The 25,639-nt window shown below is 42.8% G+C and overlaps 2 protein-coding genes across 2 annotated transcripts in view; both read right to left on the bottom strand.

The window, feature by feature from the left end:
* Positions 1-5,298: 5,298 nt before the first annotated feature.
* Positions 5,299-8,337, bottom strand: LOC128710897 (uncharacterized). Its single transcript, XM_053805756.1, has 8 exons — positions 8,227-8,337; positions 8,062-8,073; positions 7,579-7,657; positions 7,384-7,498; positions 7,069-7,303; positions 6,528-6,901; positions 5,590-5,917; positions 5,299-5,523 (listed from the first exon to the last, which is right to left on the bottom strand). Exons 1-8 carry the CDS (start codon positions 8,335-8,337, stop codon positions 5,299-5,301), a joined length of 1,479 nt encoding a protein of 492 aa, XP_053661731.1.
* A 15,404-nt stretch (positions 8,338-23,741) lies between these two features.
* The window catches only part of LOC128712445 (venom dipeptidyl peptidase 4), a 67,623-nt gene continuing 65,725 nt past the window's right edge, over positions 23,742-25,639 (bottom strand). The window contains exons 15-16 of the mRNA XM_053807338.1: positions 25,276-25,461; positions 23,742-23,792 (exon numbers count right to left, since the gene is read on the bottom strand). Of these exons, the coding sequence (XP_053663313.1) occupies positions 23,742-23,792; positions 25,276-25,461 (237 nt within the window). The remainder of the gene's footprint in view (positions 23,793-25,275; positions 25,462-25,639) is intronic.

The following is a 25,639-nucleotide window of genomic DNA, read 5'->3' as shown; positions in this document are numbered from 1 at the left end:
ACATACCTTCTTTAATGTTTTTCTTCATCATTCGAACCTACGTATTCGAACCACACATATCATATCAATCGAATGAATATTATAAGCAAAGGCAGAGTGCTACTCCATTGGTCAGCACCCTCAAGTTTTCTAGAACTATAGGCTCACATTTGCTGCGAAAGTTTCAATACAGTAGTAAAAAGAAATGTTCGTTTTTTGCTCTAATCTGCCATGCTATTTAACGGACACTTCTCATATCATCGTTCCCGGCGTTTAGTATATTAGTTAATATTGGGCTTTTGGTTTTAATTAAGCTAAAGCTAGAGAGAATATAATTTTTTTATTACGACTCAGACCTCATATCTTAACTGTAGTTCTTTTCTTCATGTTTCAAATGTCATTACACCGATCGGTCATAGTTGTATAAAGTGCAATCGAATCGAATAAACACAGCTGGTTTCGCTTTTGAGCCACGAAGCTCCGTTTGCCGTTTAAGTCATTCAAATAACTCAGTCCATGCCGCGATAAATGGTAAAATAATTTGCTTCTTCCCTTTTCCCACCAGCTGCAAATAAGGCTGCATTTAAAACCACCCCAAGGAGCGGAACTACTCACAGCACACACAGCATATTGATCGGTAGCAAGCGCCTGAGCCATGTCTGCACGTTTGCGCGGTGGTTTAACTTACTCGCGTGAACTTTCCTGCGTGCGGGTACGGTTTCGTGACAGTGGCGGACCACGAACGAAAAAGCCTGACGGCCGAACGAGCTGTCAAAGAAAAATGCATCGCACGCCCCGCAGGTCTAGTGCATCGTTTAGGCCGTGCAGATGCATACGTACAGTGCGGGGCGGGGTTTTACCGCCATGAAGTTCGATCAACTTTCGATGTTTAAGGAAAGAAAAAAAAACTCGAGAGGAAAATGTTATGGAAAATTGCGAAGATGGCTAAGCAAATCGAACGAAGGGTACCAAGGCAGTCATTTGAATATCGTATTAAGTTGCAGTCAGTAAAGTATAGCAATAAAAGCTTTCGTGAACTGTATGCAACAGCAATGGCTTTTTAATGTCTTGAGAAAGACACCGGACAGTCAGGTCTACATCAGATTCATTGTAATGCAAATTTGAGATTCTTATTACCTTTTTTGTCAATCAAACGCAGAATAATCAGAAAGATTAGTAAACAAGTCAAATAAGCATGTCTTATCAGTCTTTTCTCAGTTTTCTAGACTTCCTGGAATACTTTTTTCTGTCTCAATACCTAGTAATATGCTTGATGGTCTGTTCACATTTGTGAGAGCAAAAACGAATAGATAGAACATGCGTTGCATGTATGGAAACAAATTCGGTTAAGTAAGAGCCTCGGCGAAGCAGGAAGACTTGCCAACTGATGCTTGTTCAACTGTAGCGTCTCACACTTGCAAATTAGGCGGCTTCCATTGAAAGTTGGGAGCTTATGTTCTCTGCATACTCTTGTGCGATGGTTGAGCATTGCGTGCCACCTATCTGACTGCTCGACTGCCTTTTGATTCACACTTCCCGGCTACTGTTTTTTTTAACAGTCTCTTCCCACACGGTTCTGGGTTTGAAAGCATAAACTTGATCGCTCACAATCAAGAAGATCCATCCGATATGGAACAAACATATTCGATCTGCAAAGTGAAAATGAAACCACATTTGGTGCACAATGCATTTACCTAACAGTGCGGCCATGTTACGTGCGTGGAAGAAAGTTCCAAGGGCGGGTGGAGGGTTTTCAACTGACGCCCGTTAGTAATCAGCAAGTTGTTTTTAGCAGCGTGCCGCGCTGCACTTCCCATTTCAATTATGTGTATCGTGGAGTGCAGATTCGCTACAGTTACTCCCCATACGGCTTGCCTACCGTTGCTACCCGTTGTTATTGTGCGTTTGGGGACAGCCACTATAGACAGTTGGAATACGTTGCGCCATGATCGACGTATGCGTGCGTACAGTTTGCACTTTCCGCGGGGTGGGTGTATTTTGCTGCTGTTGTTTTGCATAGGTGAGATTTTTCCGCTTTTCCACCCACCAGCACGTTGTTGCCATGTCGTTACCATGTTGCTTGTCTGTACATATTGCGCAATTTTACTAGCGAGAAAGAGATAGACAGAGGGGGTTTGTTACAACGATGGCACCGGTGCAACCATGTCGGGGAAGCGTTCGTTCCTGCGAATAGGCAAAGAAAAATAAATATGTCTAGCATAATTGTTAGTGCGTTTATTTTATTGCACACCGGCCGGGTGGGCCGGTGCGGGTGGGCAAATCTGGGCACCCCGTTGCCAACCATCAATTTCCTCGGTGCCATTAAAATGTGGAAAAGCGGTACCAGGTATGCTTCCTGTTTCCTACACGCCTTAGCTCATTAGCGATGGTAAAGCGTTTGTTTAGGAGCGAACATGTTAGTGCACCCCGGACTGATCCGGATCTGTGGCACAAACCGGCAACAATGGGCAGGTAAACCTAATTAATGTAGTATTTGCTATATTTTTTTGTGGTGTAAAGGGTAACCAAGATACCATCTTTTTGTTGTGCTTATTTTTTTCCATCTCAATAACGTGATGGATGGGAGTAATTTCAATTACATAATAATCTGGGTAAAAAGGTACACAAAACAGTGCGCACCACCTAATTGAAACGCTCAAATAATAATCTCATCTACACTCTGTTTGCGTATATGCGGTGGTAATGGGAAATGATGTGTAACGACCATTTTTGATTGTATTTTAACAGCACATAATAAAGTGGTAAACAATGTATTTTTAAAATAGGTGGATTGTTTTCAAAAGGAAATGAAAAAAAAATACAACTAAAGATAATTATATAAAGCTGATTTTGTTTGAATTCTATGTTTAGTAAGTCTTCTCGAACTATGTTTCGTTACGCTGCCGAACTGGCATACAGCAACGGGACGGAACAGTATCAAAAGTACCCAAACTATGAATGTTATCTGAGAGGGAATCCGTCAAGGGTAACGCACTTCGATAAATCGCATATCTTAAACTGATCCTTCTTCTCTAGTGTTCTCATCTCACGATAAGTGAAGCCAAGCGAAACTAAATGATCATGGAGTTCTTCGCACTGAAATGATTTCGGATGAAAGTCCCAATTTCTGGGAGGTACTTTATGACTGATGTCCTCACGCTATCACTGGAACTTTTGAAAGATAGAACACTTTCTTTTTGCTGATCATCAAGAAGAGAGGGAAAATCTGGTGCGGAAGTCATGAATACTTACCATCATGAGCTGGAGGACGTGCAACGTGGATTTGGAGGAGGTACAACAAGAATGTAGTTGTTGACGTTCAGGGTAAAGCAGGTTTCGTCATTCGAGAATGACCAATATATTATTTAACAGCAACATCAACTGTTCCCTGAAGATGATTCTCCGTACTGTTAAAGCATAGCCTGCTTTTCGTCTAAGTACATTTTGTATCATTTGATCAGCTGTTCAGACCTCCCGGGGGCACGATGAAGTATCTTTGTTTGCGGGGCGACATCTTTAATTTCTGACGCATTTCTGCTGTCCTTTAACTGAACTAGGCTCCAGTTCGTTGTTCTGATATTTCTTCTGAGGGGAGAATAAAGGAAAAAAATGCCATATTGGCTATGATCGGAAGTACTCGAAGTGCTTCATGACGTAGAAGTTCTTTGCTTCGGTGTGGAGCCAGCAGTATGGCCACAGCCATCGAGAGTAGTTGTTTGACTGATTTCGTGATGATTGTTTCAATTTAAACGATGAAGATATCGCATTTACTCTGTTTACAATAGAATAGCCGTAAACGACTTAGCACAGCTAGATTTGCCTCTAGAAGCAAGAGAACTCTTATGAAGCAAGATCGTTCCAAATCAGCCCATACGCTAAATTAATTACATCCATCAGGATAGAGCCCACACTTATTTCGCGTAGCAGATAATATATTTTCCATTTTTTTTTTAAATTTTTTGTTGATACAACTGGTAATAAACTATAGCTTTAATTGATTTGTCAATTTTCACATATAGAAAAAAACAAACAAACTTACAATCTCCTAATGATTAAGTGGGTTTGTAGAAAATGATGAAAAGTATTTCACTTTTAACTTCTTTTTGTGTGTTCTTACTAAACATTGTTTGAATAAATAATCCCTGTCCAATCCTAACATAACGTCACTAAGCCCTCGTTTTTTTTTTAGGCGGCATATGCGCATTAGCGTTACAGTTCGTATTACGGAGGTAACTAAACAAAAAGCGGTTTAAAAGTGTATTCCTTTAGATCGTACGAATCTGATTGGCGGTACAGGCTGATAAGCTGGTACGATAAGTTGTTGCAGTTGCAGTTGGTGTTATGCATCGATGTGCAGCCCTCCATTCACTGCCACGCTACTAGTGACTAGGATTATGCTTGTGCCCCTTTCTGTTGCGCGATGCGTTTGCATGCATCTCGTTCAATTAGCATGGTTGCCTAATTTGGACCACTGTGATCGCCTTCCTTTTTTTCCTTGCTTTTCTGATTGGATTTACGCGATCGTGCGGCTGGATGGCACTGACGTTTGGTTTGTTACGAATGCGACAAAAAAAAACCTTTCAACTAAAACGCAACATGCGTTGCGTACATCGCGCAAATGCGTACAACAAAGAATTGCGATTTGGAAATCAATCGTTTCACAGTTGGCTGATAAAGAAAAAGAATCATATCGCCATTTGAAAGGAGTAAAAAAATCTGTCAAGTAATAAATAGGGTTGATAAATAATGGGGGTAGCAGAAATTCACTTCTGAAATAAATTCTGATCGAATTAAGGTAAGCAAACATACACATGAAGGGATCGTCCCTGATCGTCGTTTAGCGCTTTTGCTAGAATGGTTAAATAATTTCATGCTTTAATTGGTTTGTTTGTGACTTAAGCTTCTTTTTAGTGGATTTTCACCATCTTGATGGAATGTAGTCTGATCGCTTCGTTAGGTTTGGTTTTTCCCCCCTGTTACTTTCTCTTTCTCTCTCTCTCTCTCTCTCGAACGTTTCGAATAAAGTGATCGTATGCACATCCAGTGCTTGTTGGGTTTTGGTTAACAAAAGTTTGCTATCATTTCTTTGTTCCGTTCGATTCGTCTTGTTCGTTCGCGACGGCCCGCGGCCGTACCCTACTCAGTGGCGCTACCAGACTTGCAGTCCATCAAAAAATAAAAACATAAAAAAAACTCGAAAACATAAAAACGCATTTAAATGTAACAGCCCGTTTACCCGTGGGCCATGGGTCGTTTTGGTGTTGGGGTCGTTTCCGATCGCAATGCTGCGTGGTAGTAGTGGTAGCAGTCGGCGACCAGTTACTTGGAGGAGGGATAATAGTAGAGGACAGTGTTTCCGGGTAGCTGCCAGTGGGACGCCTGCAGCTCGATCAGTTGTAGCAGTGTGCGCCGGATGGCTGGTGCTGAGGCGGCGGAGTTGAGGAACGCATCACGAACTCCGGCCAGCAGGGACTCGAGCTGCTGCGGCAGGTGCGTCTCCAGATCGCGCCCAATACAGGTCAGCACAAAGAACAAACATTCAATCTACAAAAGGACCATAGAAGGGATGTAAGAAGGATGACTAAATCGGGGATATCCTTGTGTACATACCTCGGATAGTGACCGGACCGGTGGTTGAACGCAATCTTCGCAGCATTTGCCGAGGACGGTAAGCAGCACCAGCGGTGGCGGCACACCGTCACACTCGGTGCGAAGTTGCAGCTGACGCCGCTTCAGCTGACAGAACATCTCCGTGAGGAACGCCATGAACGAGGTGAACCGTGGACGGGATGGGTTCTTCGAGTTTTGCATCGCACCGAGCACCTTGTCCCGCTCCTGGTACCATTGGCGGCAGGTGTTGAGCAGCGCCTCGAGAAATGTTTCCTTTTTCTCCTTTGCAATGATTGAAATGCACAGGCGCGATATGGGCAAGGAGTAGCTGGAAGTTGAGAAGTGAAGCTTTATTATTTTGGTTCTACATAAAGTACGTTGGCACTTGTGTGCCGAGATCAAAAGTGATACTGTTTACTAGAAGTTCACTTGTAGTGATCGGTAGTGAAGTGAAGTTTGTGTTTGGTTTAAAATGACTTCGACTCTACTGCTGAAGATTTTTTTATGACTCGTGAAGAAATAAGTAAACAAAACCGTTTGAAGTTTGTATTGTGAAAATCGTTAGAAGTATTTACAACACATAAAATCAGGACGTCTGGAGATTGGATGACTGTTCATCTTTATGGGAAGATCACTTAAGGTGGATATTCAGGTCTGATGTGAAGCCAGTTGCTCCTTAAACTCGAAGATGTACATCACTATTGGATTTTATAAGAATTCTTAGTTACCCATATTCTCTGTACCTTTGTTGCAAAATATTATGCCAAGAATATCTTATCCTAGATCGTTAAAGGCCCCTACAGAGTTGAAAAATTTATCAATTTCCAGGTGTCCATATTTGTGTTTGTCACACTGTACACCACTTATAATTCCGCCTACTATGCCGTAGGATTCCTTTTCATCGATAATAGAAATAATAAACCCTCTCAGTTCCTTACCGACGTCCTTCGACGGCACGGTGAAGCAGCTGTGCGGCCAGATCCATCAAACAGCGCGCATTCAGCTGGTTCGGATCCTCGATCGCCCTGTTGATGGCGGCTTGCACTTCCGGCGAGAACATACCGATATCGCTTGCTTCCGACCCGATGCCGAGCCCGAGGCTGGCCAACCCGCGGGTCAACGTATCCGCCGACGACAGGGACTTCGAGCGCTGCAAAGGGGCCAGATTCAATTGCGTGTTGTTATTGTTGTTGGCACCGCCCGCAACGGCACTGTTGTTGATGGTGGTGGCATGTGGCGTGTTGCTGCTGTGTGCGTGTGCTGTTGCGTGAAGCATCGGTTCCGGCGCGAACTTAACGCGTGGCCCGCTGGACTGCGAAGGATGAAGAGACACGGAGCGGTCGACATGGAAGAGCAGAGACGACATTTACGTTTTACAGTAAGCGATGCGGTAATGGTGAGCTGTAATGAGAGCGTTGCTCCTAGGTCGGGAGGCTGTCCCAACGTGCCACGGTCCCAGCTTAGGAGGAATGGACTTACGTGAAGAATGTTGCTGCTAGAGGGTGAATTTACCAGCGGCATATGTGACGGTTGCATCTGCACCCCGACGTGGTGGAGTGGCGTATGGTTGGGCATCATAAGTGATCCCCTCGGGACGGGACTACCGATGCTACCGAGCTGCAGTGCATGATGCTGCCGACCGTGCATACCACCCAACGGCATCGCGACACTTGACTTCGAGTGCTGCAGGGCGCTGCTGTAGATGTTCAGCGACCTGCACCAGCGGAGGATCGTGTTAGTGTTAACCTCCGACCGATCGTTTGTGGAAAGTTTTCCTCCACCCCGCCATCTTACCTTGAGCTTTGCAATGGAAACCGATGGTCGTTAAGGGGAAGGTTATTCATCTGAAATTCCTGCGCGTGCACGTTCAGCTTGTTGTTCATGCCCGACAGCCCGTCCAGGCGACCCTCTAACCTCACCCAAGGCAAGGATGGCAAAGGAACGAGTTTAGAATTTGACTGCACATTGTTTCGCTTGAATGAAACCTACCGCGTAGTTGCTGTTGGGCGTGTTGGTGGGCCTGACTTTGGGTGAATGCCAAACTGCGCCGTTTGTTGCTATTATTGATCTGCCAGATGTGAGTAAAAGATCGGGTTTAATTTTGTTTTGCCATGATGGACGAAATTTCGTGTTTGCAACAAATTCCAATAAAATAATTAGTAAAGGTAATAAAACATGTTTAGAAGTGGACAGATGGTATATGGCAAAGAAGATCGAGGAATGAGCCCATGAAGCAATGTGTCATATTACATGCGGGATTAGATTCTAATTAAGTTCAGCAATTAGTAGCATGTTACAGTGGGTTAAAAGATTGTTAATACGTGTTACTTTTTAACTTCTTAAAGCTTAAAAAAGTTACAAAAATCGAACAAATGTGTTAATGCCATTGTCCCGGAAAGCAGATGTCCAAGCGTCATAAAAAAGTAATCTTTAATTTAAACTGCTCAAAACATATTAGACAAAGGGTTTTACCTCAAATAGCGGCTACAATAGCCAATTTTGATAACATTGCAGAACAAGTAGCAACCCGATGGAAAGGAAAGTAAAAGGTCGTCAACATAATTTTAATACACAGTTGAGCTAGACGTGGTGCGGCAAATTTGCGTTCTTCTCGGTCGAAAAACTAGTCTAACTTACCTGTTGGTTAGAGGTGCGTATAAAACTTCGCTCTCGCGAAATACCCGGCGAAATGTAGTCCTGAATTTTGACACTCTTTTTCGTCGACGTATTTTCGTTCTGTTCGGCCATTGCTGTTTTTTAGCTCGTCGTGTGACGTTGTTGAAGGCGTGCGTGCGTGCAATGAGACTTCTTTTTTCGTCTCCCTTTTGAGGAAGTGTTCTTCAGCACTGTTTACCGTCACTGATGTCGGATGCACAATTCCAGTGTGTTGCGATCAAACAAATGGAAGGCACATTATTTCGTTTGGTATTGTTCGGTAAGTTACAACTGTTGAAGTGAGAGGTTGAAGATAAAGGTTATTGGAGAAATTGTTCGTTGGGTTATGGAATCAGCTCGTTCAATCATAATATTTCAATAGTGTAAAGTCCACATTATTCCACTAGTATTGTTTTTCAATGTTTGCTTGGATTTAAATGGAACTATTAGCTCTTCCTGCTTAGATAGTATAAACAATGCATGGTTCTTGGGCCGAATCCGTTTATTGGGCGATGGTATGCATGGTAGACAATTCATAAGCAAATGCCCCATTCATCTACATGTTTATTATTCATGCTTAGTACACCCTGCTGCAGTCGCTCATGTTTACACGTCAAAGCGCAACGTCGAACCGTCGAAGAGAGACGATTACCATACGTTCGAGAAATCAAACGGTGTTAACTTTCAGACCGCTTCGCCCAATGACTGGTAATGGTGGTTGTGCCTCCCGTTACGCTCTGCCGCGATCGCGAACGTTACGTCACCGGAGGTGTACGCCGTCCGGAAACAGAAATAAATATTATTCAAAAATATTCTCTGCGCGCTTCTCGCGCACGGTTTGTCTTCTGATCTTCCTGTACTGTTACTGTGACGATGCGTGCACGGTATAAGCGCGCGTCCGTGTGTGCGTTCATGCGCACGCCAATCGTTTTCACGCCAGAGTGTCCATTGCAACATACGCTTGGACGCACTGATGGTGGCAAATTTCGTATCTGTGGTTGGTCTCCCTGGCCTGGTTGAACTTGAATTGTTTGTGACCCCAAATCATCATCCGTTGATTTGAGCCGACAGAGGGTAGAATTGTACTGTTGCACCCGTTTGCTTATTAAAGTGCAAGTGCATCATACACGTAGAGTAACGATTGCAAATCGGGAAGCAAGACACATCCACAGCGTGAAGGTCGGTTTGTACGTAATTCGGTAACGGTGGGGTGGATTGAGATTGCAGCAGCTTGTAAACATTTTCACCTGTTCGTAGGTGTTAAGAGAGTTATGTTAAGTTAATTCAAGGTGATCGAGGTGTCGCAAAAAAAACTGTTGCGCCGATTGACGGTGTATCATTGTTTGGTTTATTTGCATATGAGTGGGAAGCTTTGGAATAGCTGGAACCTGCTTGCCTAACGTTTTAATGTGAATAATTTATTTAGTTAAAATTAGGACCGTGCTTCTCAACACTATAATCACGAGTTAAAAAAAATTAAATTAAAAGCTAAAAACTATAAATCGAAGTGTAATTAAATTTGCTTAACGCATATTTACACGAGGTTTGAATTTGAATGATTTTAGAGCAAGCATTGTCAAATAATAGTGTGACCATGGACTATAGACAAGAACTAAACTTAGGTTTCTACAGCCTTAAAACTTGATAAAAGAGAGTAAATATATAAGTATCTTGGTTTCATTAACGGTTTTTAGATTAAGATCATCTACAGGCGTTCCATAAGTACATTCGTTGATAGACGATTAGAAAATATCCGACTTGGAATTGAAAATTGGTTTGAATTCCTGCTAAATTGGTTTTTTTAATAGTAAAAACAATAAGAAAATTGAAAAACAAAGACGATTGAAGGAGCAAAAGGAAAGAAAAGAATATTAAAAAAATTAATAACAGAACAAAGAACAAAAGTAAAGGGGAGAAAAAAAGAAGATAAAATACAAAAATGAAACAAAAAAAAATAGAAGAAAGGAAAACGAATTCAAACTAAACATGATAATATAGAGCATGACAAGAACGGAACAACAGAAAAAATAAGAAAATTGAAGAAAATGCTGAGTTCTATACGTTGCAGCAGAAAATATAATTTTAATTTATCTACCGTCCTGTTTTTCTCCTTTTAGGAACTTCTTTTTATTTTTATTTCCTGCTTTCTTTTTTTGTTGGATGCCTAATATCCTTACAAAGTTTGCAAAATGCCGATCACAAGTAACAATCTGTTGTGTTTTTCCATTTCTGGTCTAATCTTTTTCGTGGAAATGCCACTATCTCAGAGGTTTATTTGGATTTCATTCTTAATTCTGTGAGAGCCACTAATCCACTGTTTTGTTTAAATAAATTAAAACTAACACTTATGCAATCAAAACCAAAATGTTAAACCATATAAAACAAGCTAAAACTTGAAGATTGATTTCGTTACTCTCATGTTCTTAATCTTTTATCGTTTAAAATTTTATTAATTATACAATTCATTAAGTTCATGTGGCACGTGGCGCACTAGCCCAGTGCTACTATTTTATAAACAAATTACAAGTCGAAATCCCGGAAAGATCTATCGAGTTGCATTTGTGACTGTCAAAACAGAAAAAAAATCTTCCCACCATCTCCCCGCATCGGTGCATCACCATAAAGATGCATCGCAGTACCAGTTCCACGGGACGGGATCACACTTCAGACGCCGTTTGTTTACACGTACCGAGGTTTTACAACTTTAATCGAAACACACTGCACCACCACCCACACGGTTTGTACGGTACACGATACGACCTTAACGCAGAGAGACAACAATTTGTTTAAATACAGAGCAAAGGCACAGTTCCACTGTCTTTCAGTTTTCAGTTTTGTTCTCTTCTTCCTTCCAATCCGTTAGAGATCTTAGAGTACGAGTTTCAAGAGCAACCACAAACCACTGGAACACCACCGAGGAAGTGATATGTTGATCTTAATTAAATCCACTTTTCAACGCATCTACGCCTCGCGGTGAAGTCGCTCCACTCGCGCAAAGAAGCGCCGCTGACAGTTTTGGCCGGCAAGATCTCGACAGTTCCCGGTCGTTTGCACTAGGCGTCTAACAGCAACAACATCGGTTCGGTTCGATCGACCGATGACATCACCGCATTTTGCCAGCCAGCTGATCGTGTTCCCCGGCTGGATAGAGCGATCGCGACGCGCGTGAATGTGTGCGGCCATGTGGGTGGGACGGGGTTCAGTTTAGGGTTGGCCCGCGAGGTTCGGAGCGTGCGTTTGATGAAGGTTTACCAGCGCACCAACTTTATCGATGTACGCAGCACCAAAACAGATCGATTTTCTAAACTTCCAAACAAACCCGCCCGGATGGTGTTGAACCCGGCATTCTGCTACTGTGTGAATGGTACATGTTCATCGCAAACATGCCCCAGCCTCGGTTTGCGCGTGCCGTCGCATCCGTCAACGAGTGCGCGGGTTTATTATTAGCCGACTGACCGTGCCAGAACTCGCCGACGTGTATTTTGGTTTAGATGTTTTCGTATTAGACGAAGATGCTGGTGCGTCACCGGAGGGTAGAAAATCGTTCGTTTCAATAAAACGCCAACACCAACACATCGCACACACGCGCACGAACGCGCTGCACCATTATCTCATGCACGGCGTAGTGCAACTGTCATCTTGTTTAATTATCGCAGCGCTGAATATGTGCTAGATACCACCGATAAAGCTTAATCGCGATATGAGTCGCGGGAGGGATGGAGCAAAGAATTCGGCACACTAGTGAAACGGAACCACCACATTCGCATGTGCTCCGTCGGGGCACGTACGAGCTAACTGCACGTTTGATTCATCTCACGGAAATATCTCACGCGCACTGGCTGATGATGGTGACCGTGTCACTCACGCTGTACACTTCTGATTGGACCCGATGGCAAATAGTTGCGTTATGGAATTATTCACTTCATGCAATATAGCGTCCCATTATGGCCATAGGCGTTTACTGCGGTGACAGTATGCGTGCGCCTGGTAGCTCGTGAGCAACACTCGTCATCACACGGGCATTTGTGCTCTCCTCATTTTCTCTTCCATACGCGGTCGAATAAAATAGATGGTAAGATTAAGGAACCACTTCAATCTTGCAATCAAAAACCATCGCTGAGTACACTCACTTTTCGTAAAACTTCAAACTAATGACGACACTTCGCCGAAGATAGCTCAACCCTTTGCGTATGCAAATTTTCTCACCACTCACTCAATAAAACCGCACCAAGCGGGAAATAGTTCACGCTTACCGAACTTACTCACACGCAGCTTCCACTAACTACGGCAGGGATCACGGGATTTTTCCTTCAGCCCCCTTTTTAATGGCACCGCACTGGGTGATCTTCCGCAAAACTGATCGGGCCGGGATGGTCGCGCGCACACGCTCGTGTGTGACGGATGGTGACGGATTTGGTTATTTCTTTTTCGGAACAGTGTGTGTATCGTGTCGGAGTGGTGTCGAGTTTCTGAGCCGGTCCGTTTCGATCGCGGATCGTCGAAGGTGCCCGCAATGCTCGGTTCCGATGGATGTCGCGCACTCTCTCGTGCTCTTAGAACCGTGCGGCCTAGACTAGATGGTGATCGGAGTTCTGATCGAACGGTGAGAGTGCCTAGTGCGGTTGGCGCAGTGAGCTCTGCAATGCGTTTCTTGGAGCAAGTACTATTTTATGAGGAAGCTTTAAACTATCACTCTTCAAACGAATAGATCCATCGAAACAACTGCACATAAGTCGACTTGGTTTAGATCATTAATCGTTGTATTATAAATGGTTTGCTATCGCCTCCGTCGTGCCACACCGATATGGTGACATTTAATGGACGAGCATTTACGGTCGCCGGATGTGAGAATATGTTCTGCTCACATGCGTTTCAGTCTCATCGGTTCTATCGCGGTGTGCTCTTTTAGTTCTCTTGCTTGAGGTTATTTTCGCGCATCTTGGCGCTGGCATGCAATGCCATCGCTCGTGGAAGAGCTCGCACAGCTTTGCATGTGCGGTAGGGGCGTTGGACGTTCTACTGTTGTAGACGTTGAGTAACCGATGACTAATCAAGCGTGATGACAATCGGTTGGGCTGTACTCGCCCTCTCGATGTTATGATATTTATTCTTTAACATGATTGTTTAACAAAAAAGAGCATCAAATCAGAAAACGTTTCAATTGCATTGCGATATGAACGATTTGGAAACAAATTAATTAATATATATATATTTTTTTTCGAATTGATAAATCTTTCCCCTTTTACTAAATTAATTAATATATAAACAAACTAATTAATTATTACATATCTGGGTGTATAAATAATTTAAAAAATAACTAAGTGAAGAAATAATTAAATAAGTAAACAGATAAATTTAGAGTTTAAATGTACTACAAAAAAGCGATCAAACCTGAGCGGGATATACGCTGCATTTTGTGTGTTTATGACGACTTCTGAATCGCAGTAATTTGTGGAGGCCATAGAAAGCACATATCAATGCATCACGGTATATTGCTGCTTACGCCGAAGTTAAGATCATACTAAGATATCAAAACACCTCAACTCCCTGGTAAACTTCGCCATCAACTGCAATCCCTCTGAGGTCTCTATTACTGGAAGAACATTAGGGAAACATGTACTTTGTCTTCGTTACCGTCAGTCTGAATTCAATACTTAAGGCTTCGCGTCGATGTCATCTGTGTGTGAAGTCAAGTTATTGAAGTGAACGGATATCCTTGATGTTGAACCCCGCACTTCGCATAGCTTTCTCCAGAACTCTTTTTAAATAACAGAGAGGAGAGTTTGTCTCCTAGCCTTAGTCTCTGGCGAATTCCAAACGGAACGTATATAAACTGCTCGCATAAATTAAGATCGAACTTTAGGCTGATGTGGCTGATAAATGTCAGCAATGGTCATCATTAACTGCACTTTTTATAAAAGATTCACCAAGCGCTAGATACTTACCTCCATTTGCATGTTGCTGTCATAATCTAACCAAAAAACAACATGACATCAAACCATCGTCCGGTGTGTCATTGGATTGTCCGATGAACTCTTAAATAGAAGATCAAACGTGACCAGCGTGTATAATGATTGTACCTATTAAAATCATCCGGACACCAACACATCTTCAAATTGAAGCTTAAAGCGTGGTCCGCAAAAGAACTGATACCAATCCATCCGCTAATGTGCTGATGAAGGAAAAAAGACGCTAAACCATTCGCCGTGAATTTAAAATATCTTTCTTTATTGAACTCGCGCAATTAGTATCCAGTTTGCTTGTGTTTGGTTGTTGTTCTGGTTTGCTATCTCACTTTGCTTAACGCCAATCTACGGGCTCGACATTGCGGTGTTTTTTTTTGTTTTGGTTTTTGCTTTACGCATTTAGTGATATCATAATAACTTACAACTTATTGGCTTTTACTTTCTGAGTAACGGTTCAGGCTATCGAGACTGGAAATGGGACTTGTTTTGTAAATACTTAACCATTCTGGTTGTGTGTTTATTGTGAGTAATTTTGTATGTTGTTGCTGCAGCATAATTTGCCTTTGATTCTGTGTTGCTGTTTGCTTTTGTTTTTGGTATCGTTTTGCTTATTCGTTTCGGTCTCGCCACCCATAGTACTTCCCTTTTCCTTATCCTTCGTCCTTGCTTTAGCGTCAATACGAAACCGAAGGTAAAATGTATATACTAAGTTTTGTTCTGTTATGGGGTTTTCTTAAACATTTTGTTGACATGTTTCTTGTTCGTATTTTGTATTTCCGCTTATAGTCAGCTTACTACTTTAGTTGTTTGTTTTACGTTTAAATTTTTGTCCTTGTTTCTGTTTTACTCGTCGAATAGAGACTTATGCAGAACGTTCTATTTTAGCCAGTTGATGAATGTAAGGATGTCCGCTCGCTCTATGTACAGTTCACGCTACGTTCCACCGCGTTGTAAAGGTGGTCCTCTGTTTGAGCTTTCGTGATTTCGAATTGGGTAGAGTTGATAATTCATAAGTTTTATCTACTTAGTACCGATGCAGCGGATGGATAGAACGAGGCTACGCTGATATGGGTGGACGAACAGTTTAGCCGTGCACCAAAACATTGCCAAAACCAGGCAAACGGTAAGTTATTGCGTCATTTGAAACGGTTAAATTCGAAGTCCCCGAAACAAAAAACACGCTATTGGGAGTATTTCGTAGAATGCATAACAGTATACGCCCTTTGTCGGGTCGAATGGTCTCACAATTCCAACTACGGTACGGGTAAAGGGTTTGGTAAGGTTCCTCTTCTATGCGGACATTGAGGATACCTTGCTTGAAAACGGAACAATACGCTCCAGCTACGTTCACTATTTATGCAATGAAGGTTATATGTGTGGTATTCTGCTTTATATCAACGCTCCAACGTTTTAAACGCCTTAGAACAGTGATGTGGTTGAGTGGGTGTTGTTGTTCTGTTTGTACATACTGTGTTTAAATGACACAACTCTTAACCACTGCCTGCCTTGTCGGTAAAATTAATTTAATTATATTTGCTCAATTTCTGCTATCTTTATTTATAATTCACTTATTTAGTACGATCTACACTGTTGATTACGGTGGATGAGTAAAGTGTGCCACACGCTCACGGCTCTCTCCAAACGGGGGCGTTCGCATTATGTTATTAGGTTGTCTCTCGGTATAGAGCGTAATTTAAAAGGCAAACGGTACGAAAGTCTAGGACCTTCATTCCTAGGAATGAAGGTCCACATTATTGCTAGAGTGATTTGTTTTTTGGTTTTACTTTTCATTCATCTCCATACTATCACGAACCGGGGGGAATGGAAAGATGAAGGTAACGATTCCTACACGCCTTACGACGGGGTTCGAGAACGAGCACAGAGCGTGGAATTGCATTTGATTTCACGCAAGCGTGTTTAATTAGTGTGTAATACGTTCACTGGTTTTGTTATTATGTTACACGTGTTTTGCTTTTGTTCGCTTTAATGTATGTCTATCTTTTTTTTTACAATTAAAAACAATAAATACCACCATTTTTGTCCGGAAAAATTGGTTTTCCTCCAATTTGTCTGCATTTCGCATTGGTGACTTGGATGCAACCGTCACGACGTGTGGATTGAACACGTGCAATGTTGGGTGCAAGGGTGGGTCCGGCTTGTGTGCAAGTTAAGCTTTTGGTTTCGCTCAACGGTCGTTTTGCGTGTCGCAATTTACCCTGCGGTGACCACCTTCCGACATCCAATATGAACTGTTTACCAAACAACGGTCGTGTATGACGTCACGCCTCGCAATCGCATCCGGTCCAGGTTTTTTTATCTCTTTGGTTTCGTTTAATGATATATTTATATTTCTCCCGTTTAGAATTGTTCTGTTGCACGCTGATGAAAAGAAAAACACGGGGCGCACACCATTGCGTCGGACGGTTAGTCCTGCGCAGCGTCCTTTCGTTCATCAATCGTATTGATCGTTTAACACAAAAAAACCCCAATCGGTAAAACATTATGCTGTCTTTCAACTTTCTTAGCTATCAAAAGATTGCATTTCCCTTTTGTATTTGTTTGCTTTGTACAGAAGATGCGCATCGGATTGCGCTTTTAACATTTGAGAATGGACGCTTTAAAACAGGGAATTGTTGTTACTTTTAATTCAATTCAATTGAATTGACAAATGTCTCAAAACAAAACGCAATATCATGTTAGATGCTTTTCTTACCGCACTAGGAACACAAAGGTAGTTAAAACAGAGAACAAAAAAGCCAATAAGCTTTCATTGATTTTACCTTTTCCAACAGATGGCTGCAAAGACGAAAAAAGGATATATGTCTATGCGAGGAAGGTTCTATCTATATACACCATTCTTACTGTACTCCTTGACGCAGCTCATGTGTGTGTGGCTCAAACGAATAAGATGCAAACGGTGGAAGAAGAACATCGAAGGCAGCTACTCAACGACTACGCACACCAAAAAACACGCACACTTATTATACGGACGAGTCCATTTTTTTCGTCCTTTGGAACATGGAAACAGAAGCCCGTGTTTAACCGAACGCACTGCGCTCATGGTGCTTTCTATCACCCCGGAAGTCAGGGCACAAACATCAAACACTAGCCTGCACTATAATAAACTCGAGCATTTTCTTTTTGTTTGTTTGTTTTTGCTAATTTTACATGCAACTTACAGTGCTACAGCAGCTTAGTTTAATTAATTTGGTTAATTTGTTATGTTTTGTTTCTGTGACACACTATGCGTACTCTGTATGCTACAAGTTTTAAACTCCGTTTTTTTTTTCAACAATTTTTCTTTTGCTTTGTTTGGACCCTTAATTTATTATGTTCCTATTCGCTACCCATTATTCGATCGTTACGGAGCGGTTTTTTTGTAAGGTCAAGAAGAGGAGCTCTTATTGCTAAAGGTCTTACTATTATTGTATTATCGGTTTTGTTTTGTTTAATTGCTAGTAATGTATTGTTTTTTTTTGTTGCAAACTCTAAACCAGTATCACATCAAGCACAGTAAACGATCTAAAGGAAAGGAGTGAGTTCCGTTTCAATAGCAGTATTGCTGAAGAAAACGAAACCGGAGAAAGTGTGTTCTGTATATAGAGGAGTATTATCGCGGTTCTCTACTTAGTAACATTGCAATACCCGACATCGGATAAAGTAAGCCAGTAAACGGAGCTGATAGAATTGGTAGTAAAGGTTAAGAATAGGAGATGCCATGAATGAGATGCCTTTTGTCCGATCTGGTTGCATAATATTGTGGCTCACAGTTAATGTTCCGTTTGCAGCATCATATTACCAGCAGGTTTTCTACCAGATCACTACGTAAGTGTGTTAATTGCTATGTTTTGATTGCCTATCAAACCTAGCAGGAAGCGGGAAACGTGTCTACTAGTATCACTGATATGGTCGAGAGTGGTGGAACAATACGCGAATGGGACGAGTTTGGAACAGTATGAGAAGAAAGGGGTAAATGTTTTGGGGTGCTGAAATGACATCGTTAAAGCAACTCACCGACACCTTTCGCCGAGAATAGGACAAAACAACCTGCCCCCCCCCCTTCCCCGTAAAACGTGGTGTAACTTTTCTCGTAACAATTATTTCGATTTCGATCGGCTAATCAATCTGTCATAACTGAGCGTTATGAGTTATGTGAGGTACTGAGCGTATCACATAAGGGAAAAAAGGCATTCGAAATAAACGGGTCGTAACATTCGCAACAGCACCAGACAGGAAACAATGTGCCTTACGTAGTAAACCACCTAAAAAGCATGATTTGTTAAAGCCTTTTGAATGGTAGGAGCAAGTCCTCTCTGCAAAAAGTTCGCTAAAAAGGTAGAAGAAAACCACCCCTTCTGCGCGATGGGGGGCCATTTATTTACGCAACAAACACCGGCCTGCGAGCGGTATTCATTTGGCTTCATTTTGCTGCATACCATCAGCGCGTGATTAATGTTGGTTGGTCAAAATTGTTTCCTAAAGTACAGTGATAGCCCACATCCTTACAAATCGGAGGAGCATGACGCGTTTTGTGTATCTTTTTCTTTCACTTCCCAAGCAAAACTCCCGCACCAACCGGGGCCCGACAAACGCAGGATATATGTGAAATGATGTGCGAGTATTATGTGAGCACTGTACGCTACTGCTAATGGAATATGCCGTGCGTGAAGTAAAGGTAAAACTCATCCTTTTTGGGAAAGCTTTCACTGCGCGAAGGGTATCGGGATAGCTTTTTGGTCTGCGAACCTTCAAGAGCGGGGTAATGATTTCCACGCATCATCGTGTATATTCATTGGCGTGTGTGTTTGTGTGTATGTTTTATCTTTCCCCACAATTTCCTTTCGAAAATTCGTAACAGTATCAAAAAAGAAGGCAAAAAAAAACCCTGTGGAGCAAATCTCTACACATCATGGAGACGCCTGGTGGCGGTTAAATTTTGTGTTTGAACTTCACATCACATCCTTTCGGTGTGGCCCTCCCGACCCTTTCACGGTTTTGTTGGGAATGTTTGTAATCTGGGCAAACCCGTAGGCTTCCATAGTATTGTTTCTTGAGCGTACACGTACACCTATGTTCGGTTACAGCGTGTGTCTGTGTGTGAGCGCATAGGGTTGGCATTGAGGCTGATAATAATGCCAGCAGAACCTTGGTTGGAGTTTTGTTTTATTTTTTATGATTTACACTGAAGTGCGATCCTCGCGTCGGTCATGCTGGCAGGCTGCAAGGTAAATAATAAAGCATCCAAACTCGCATCGGGATTTGACGATCCGTCTTCGGGTGATGGGACCATGGTTTTATGGTTGGGTCGTAAAAATGTATCGTCATACATACTGCTGGAGCATGGTTTTAAATTTACCTTTTCCATGTAGTTAGGAAATAACTAATAATTTATTATATTCGCTCGTAAATAAGGGTATGTTTCAAAATATTTGAAGTTTTTTTTTTAAATCAGATTTTATCCGGAGGTTTGTTGTGAACACTCGTGGCAATTTAATTTTACATCAAGTAAAATTGTTTCATCGCCCACAACCCAAAACCAAAATCTTCCCCGCATTATCGTGTAATTGATGAGGTTTTAATTTTGCATAAAAAAACTCCGCTCGCTTTCGCCCGATCTGCATTGTAATGAAAATGGCACCATCAACAACGGCTATGCCTCATGCGTTAGGAGTGAATTTAAAAGTGCGTCACGGTCAGAGACTACCATCAATCGTCTACCAGAAACAAGACCCTGCCCCTTTCGTGTTGTCACACACACACACACATGCCTTGTAATATTGGGTGGTCGAGCGAATGTCGTGCCTGCCACATGTAACGCTCCAAGCGTTCACATAAATTCAAATAACCCGGCCGAGATAAAAAAAAAATGGGAAGCAGGGAGAAAGCGAGAAATAACACAACCTAACCTCAGTTCTGTTGTGTTGGTGTCGCTCTAGAGAAGAGCTTTACGTTTAATCCACCTACGCGTTCGATTGGCAAGGTACCGTTCCGGGGAATTACATCCCTCCTGGAAGTCGCCGGAATGTTTGGAGTTTGGAGAAATTGGCAATTGTGCCTCACACCACCACACGGTGCCGGTTGTGCGGTTTGCCAAATGTATGAAATCGAGCGGAATCATAATCGTAAATTAATTTAACACCCATGAAATCTGTGTCCTCCGAGCTACGGCCCGGCGCGAGGATGTTTAACTCGGGTATGAGCATGGGTGTCGGAGAAAATTGGATCCTCGGCTTCACCGGGAAACCGCAAAACCCATCGGTGTCCTTGGCAAGTGTCCTTTTTCAACAGATGGTTTGCCGCTAGCTGCCGGACGGCTGGGATTCTAGACCACGCAAGACCTTTGTTCCGGTGCCTACGCTTGAAGCGTAGGAGCATGAGTTGTTGCCATCGGGTGGTTTTCCCGGATGATACCATCGGGGTGTTAATTAAATTTAAAACAACGTAACACAGTGCCGTTCCCAAAAGGGGGTAAACGGTTTTCCTTCACCGCCCAGTACAGAGATGGTAATGTGCAACACTGCAAACGGAAGAAACGGGAGTTTGGTTTGGGTGCCCGGGGCCGAATGTGTTGTTTTGCGTCCGAATAAAACCGTAGGGACCGCTGTCCTAGGTTACGATAGATGGGCACGATTAGGATTTCGTTCGCATAGGCTTGATTCGTGTTTGTTCCGTTGTGACATTATGGCGAATGTGATTGGAAAGAATGGAAAGAGCCGAAAGCTTATCTGCCTGCGGTAGAGATAACAATTTACAATTATTTGCTTGCATGGTAAACAACAGTGCATGGGATTGTTTGATATGGCTTTTGTTCTAATGTTATTGCTTTAGATGTTGAGCTTGCATGTGATTGAAACTCAAAAACGCTGTGAAGATGTGTTCGGTTTGTTTCTTTAATAAATTAGATTGAGGAAAAAGAAATCCATTACAGTTTTACTGTAGTGATCAATATTTCGATACTTGACAGAACCGTTGCTGAAATTATGTTAAAACCATAGTTGCTATTGAGATTGTACGGTATACCAGTAGTAGTAGCATCGGCTAGGAGCTAAAGATCGGCCAGAAAACAATATTAAACCACTTACGCAATGTTGAACTACAAAAAAAGTTCGATATTCTCAGATGCCACAACAATCATTATGCCATTAAAAAAGATGATGAATTCATCTGCGAAATCTATGAAGAAAAATATCATTGACACATTTTTTAAATGACTGTTGACTGACGAAGAGAAATGAGTGAATTATAACAATGTTACAGGAAAAAAATCATGATAAATCAACACAAAAGATCATGACCACACCATAACTATCGGCCTGGAAGGTGCTACAGGCGCAGAATTTAGATCTCTTATTGAGTGACCCGTTTGAAGTTAACGAGTGACCAGAAATGTCCTGAACTGTAAGTGGTCTTGTGTGCTTTTGGGACAACGCTAGGTCACACGCGTCTTTAGTGACATGGCAGAAACTCAAGAAGTCAGAAGTTCAAGAAGCGGCAAGCAGCCAGAGTAGTAAGATTTCTTTTTCCCCAATCTAATATTGAAATATTTGAAAATCACCCTATACGAATTTGTTTCAAACATAAATGATAAACAGAAACGACCTCTGTGTATGGAAAAGTATCTCCATCTCACAGGAATGGGCTGCATAAGAATCGGGATTTCTCTTGTTATCTCGTTTAGATAAATTTACAAACACCACTATATAACTACATCACTTCTCCAACCTGTGGCGCACACATCTGTACACTTCGTTCCAGTTTAATCGCGCCAAAGACGCTATCTTTCTTGCTAGCTTAAGCCCCACCGTAACGTAAACCGTACGCTGCTGCTTACTAACTGTTATTGCACGTGTTTGCGTGTTCTCTTAGACCGCATCCTCGGGGTCATATGCGTTGGTCGCACTATCACACGTTCGTTTTGCTATATGTACAGTTTTGTTTTTTTTTTATTATCAACAAGGAAAATAGAACGATAAAGTGAGAGAAAGAGAGTAAGAGAGGGTATCAGAGTTCGAGAGGGGTTACAAGGGTTCGATAACCGACGAGTCCCCGAGTAGGGGTCGCTTTAATTTTGCACGTTGCTGCTTTGCCAACTGGGCAATGAAAGTAAAAAACAATTGGGTCCGTACTTTCATGTGGACGCGTAATTCGTAACCTATGGCTTAGCCAGGGCTTCTTAAGGTGGTCTTTTCTTTACGCACATATTTGAATTTGCGGGTTTGGTTCGTAAATGAACGTCGATCGATCGAACATTACTCGCTGCTGTATGAATCGTTTAAGTGTTTCACAACCATATTTTTATGCACGTTCTCGCTCAGCTTCAGCTTTCTTGGCAGGTTTTTTTTTTGCTCTCCATATTTCGCTTCTTTTCTCTTAGTGTGCTCATATTATTGTATCGGTATTGTTACATTTTTCAATTAGCAAATTCACACCCCTTTCTATTTCAGAACAGATTTAGAGTGTTGTTCTTTCTCCCAGTCGGTACGGTAGACAATTAAAGTCTACCGTACAACCTCGTCAACCTCCGGTATTGAAGCGCAAAAACGTGCCAACCGCCGACTGTGAGCAGGTTCCTTTCAAATATGTGCCCTCCCGTGTTCGTAGCACCCCGTGCCCCGTTCCCTTATGCTACAACACGGACTGCCGCCACGGACTAATGTTGTTCGCGTACTGTTTGCGTACCGTCTGTGACGATGTGTTTGTGGTGCTCGTGTATAATGCTGGAAATGGACGTACCACGAGCAGTTTTTAATGATGCAGTGTATTTGCTCAGCGAAGTGAATGGAATGGTGTTTGAATTTTGACACAGCGCCGGCGAAAGGATGTTGAACGCCACGCCAGACCAAACACCCCGCATGAGCTTTCTCTACAACATCTCTACTCCGCTTCTGCATTGTGTGTGTGTGTGTGTGTGTGTTTGTGTGTACGACAGCACGTGCGAGAGAGAGAGAGAGAGGTTGGATGTTGAAAATCCTACTTCAGATACTACGCAGAAATTGGCTCAACTACAAGTTTGTGTGTAACGTATTGTTTCCTATTTGTCATTTCGATTCCTTTCTTTACTTTCACTAGTGTGTTTGTGTTTGGTTTTTGCACACGCACGAATCGCCCGCCCTGGTTGAGGTTACTGAGCGTGGCTGGAGATGCCTTGTCCGATGGTACCACATCCCGACGATGATGATGGGGATGCTGTTGATGGTACGGCAGATTGATCAGGGTTGATCAGGTTGGTCGGTGTTGCAGAGCGATGTGGTAGGCGTTCGAGTAAAAAATTACTCGCACACCAAAGAAAGACTCTGCACAAGAATCGCCAAGACTTCGCCATGTACGAATGTTCTGCAGCCAGTTTTTTTGCGGCTTCACTCGTTTGTCCTTGGTTGTTGTAGCCATCGTTTCTTTGTACCATTTCCGGCAGGGCTCCGATTTTGCGCCAGTTAGAAGTAAAGAAAGGAAACGGTTTTGCTAGAGAAGAGTGAGAAACTTTTACATGAAACTTGAAGCTGAATCAGTAGCACCGAAGTAATCAAGCAAATATTAATCACTGGAACCACCATTTCCCAGGCCAGGCTTTACGTCCAGTGGTACCTAGAAAAACACGACACAAGAACAAAAGAGTGAGAAGATCAAGTACATGTAAAAACTAAACCAAAGCAAAAACAAAGGGATATTGAAGGGAGTAAGCAGTTGGTAAGGAAAAGGCGTGCCCGGAAAAACGAACCACCAAGACGAACTTGTCAGAATAGTGCGTTTGGGGGAGGTGTTGAGGGCAACTGTCGTTGAAATGATGCGATGTCAGTTTATTAGAGCGGGCGGGTCAACTTGGGGGCAAAAATGGCTTAATTTATCAGCATGTTTGCTCGATATCGATCAACCAACAGCGGTGGCTCCCAGGCATTGGTGTGGCCTCTACATACGACTCCTACCGTAATGCTTCCATTTCAACCCTCAACAAGTAGGGGGTTGTGCACCAAGTGTGAGAACATTATTATTAATGAAACAACTGGCAAGAGACTCGACGGTGGAGCCAAGCAACTGAAGTTCGACGGAAAACAGCAAAACCCGAACTTTCATGGGGAAAAGTTTAACTTCCGTTGGAAGTTCACGCGCGCGCTTGTGTGTGTGGTGAGACCCGGAGTTGGGGAAAAATAAAGCATTATTTACTCTGACCTGTACGCGGCACGGTACGGAACGGTTCGCACCGTATGGAGTTGCGATTTTGAATGTTAATTAAGGTATCCAAAACTCGCTGCCCATGATCCAACGAGCAGCGATTGGGTTTTCGGTCGGTGCGAGGCGCTTACGTGACAAACAAGGCGGCTTAAACCGGTCAGGGTTTTATGCAATTTGATCGGTTTGATTGAAAATAATTTATGCATTTACACATTACATGGGAGCGTTTTATGAAATTAATGTCCAAAGTTGTGCCGTGGAAGGAAACTTCCATTTGCGGTACAGCGGATTTAATGGAAGGCTAAATAGGGGAGCAGATTAGGAATAAATGTTTTAATAACTGGGCAGCTTGTAGATGTCGCGTTAATGTTTATATTGTTTTCGGTTCGTTATCGTTATTACAAATACGTTTGTAACCTTGAAGTGGCAAGTCAGAAAACTTGTTCGAAACGATGTATTGAGAACCAAATTGAACAATCTGCATTTATTGATATTCCTGAAAGGATTCGGTTGGAAGTATTACAATAAAGAATGTAAATTTCTTCTGTTTTGCTAAACCAAAGGGAAACAATAACGTTTCGCGGGTTTTACTACGGCGAGTAAAGCAAAACTTCTTACATTCCCAAACAGCGCACAACCATTTGCAATGCAGATGGCGCCTGTACAGGCCTGTACAACAACTGGCCAAAGACTCGTCAAAGCTCGTAAAGCGTACTGCGTTGAGCATCAATTTACCGCTGTTAAGAATAGTAAAGCCTCGATACTCCACCACAGCCCAGCACGGCCCCGCCTTGGTGCCCATTAATAGCGAACCGACCCGGTAACATCGTGCACGGGGTTTCGTAAAAGATTTATCCGGGCACTTTCCACTCAATCTCGGCGCCCCCGGCTAACTTACCAGCTTCCGGAAACAGTCCTCGAGGAAGAGCGTCATCGAACGGTAGAGGTGCTTCTTCACGCCGGCCAGATTGTGGCCCTCGTCCGGGTATATCAGCTGCTTGAACAGTGCGCCCTTGCTGGAGAGCGCCTTCGAAAACACCATACTCTGCTGGAAGTGCACATTATCGTCCGCCGTACCGTGAACCTGCGTCGAAATGGGGTGGAATGAGACGAACGGGTTGGGTGTATAAATCGTGAAGAGGCGAAGAAATGGTTGATTAAATGTAATGGCAGCGGGTTTTTGCGCTCTAGCCGAGCGGGAGGTTTGGAAAACATAAATTTGCCGAGCGATGACGGGAAGAAAGGCATTTTGCCGAGTCGTT

This window comes from Anopheles marshallii, chromosome 3 (assembly GCF_943734725.1).
Source record: "Anopheles marshallii chromosome 3, idAnoMarsDA_429_01, whole genome shotgun sequence".
NCBI lineage: Eukaryota > Metazoa > Arthropoda > Insecta > Diptera > Culicidae > Anopheles > Anopheles marshallii.
The sequence above is the reverse complement of the archived record's forward strand: the minus strand, read 5'-3'. Positions and strand labels throughout refer to the sequence as shown.

Coding starts and splice junctions, on each gene's coding strand:
- LOC128710897 (XM_053805756.1), bottom strand. CDS start 8,337: ATGGCCGAACAGAACGAAAATACGTCGACGAAAAAGAGTGTCAAAATT. Junction 7,499..7,578: donor CGCCCAACAGCAACTACGCG/GTAGGTTTCATT, acceptor GGGTGAGGTTAG/AGGGTCGCCTGGACGGGCTG. Junction 6,902..7,068: donor CTAGCAGCAACATTCTTCAC/GTAAGTCCATTC, acceptor CATCCTTCGCAG/TCCAGCGGGCCACGCGTTAA.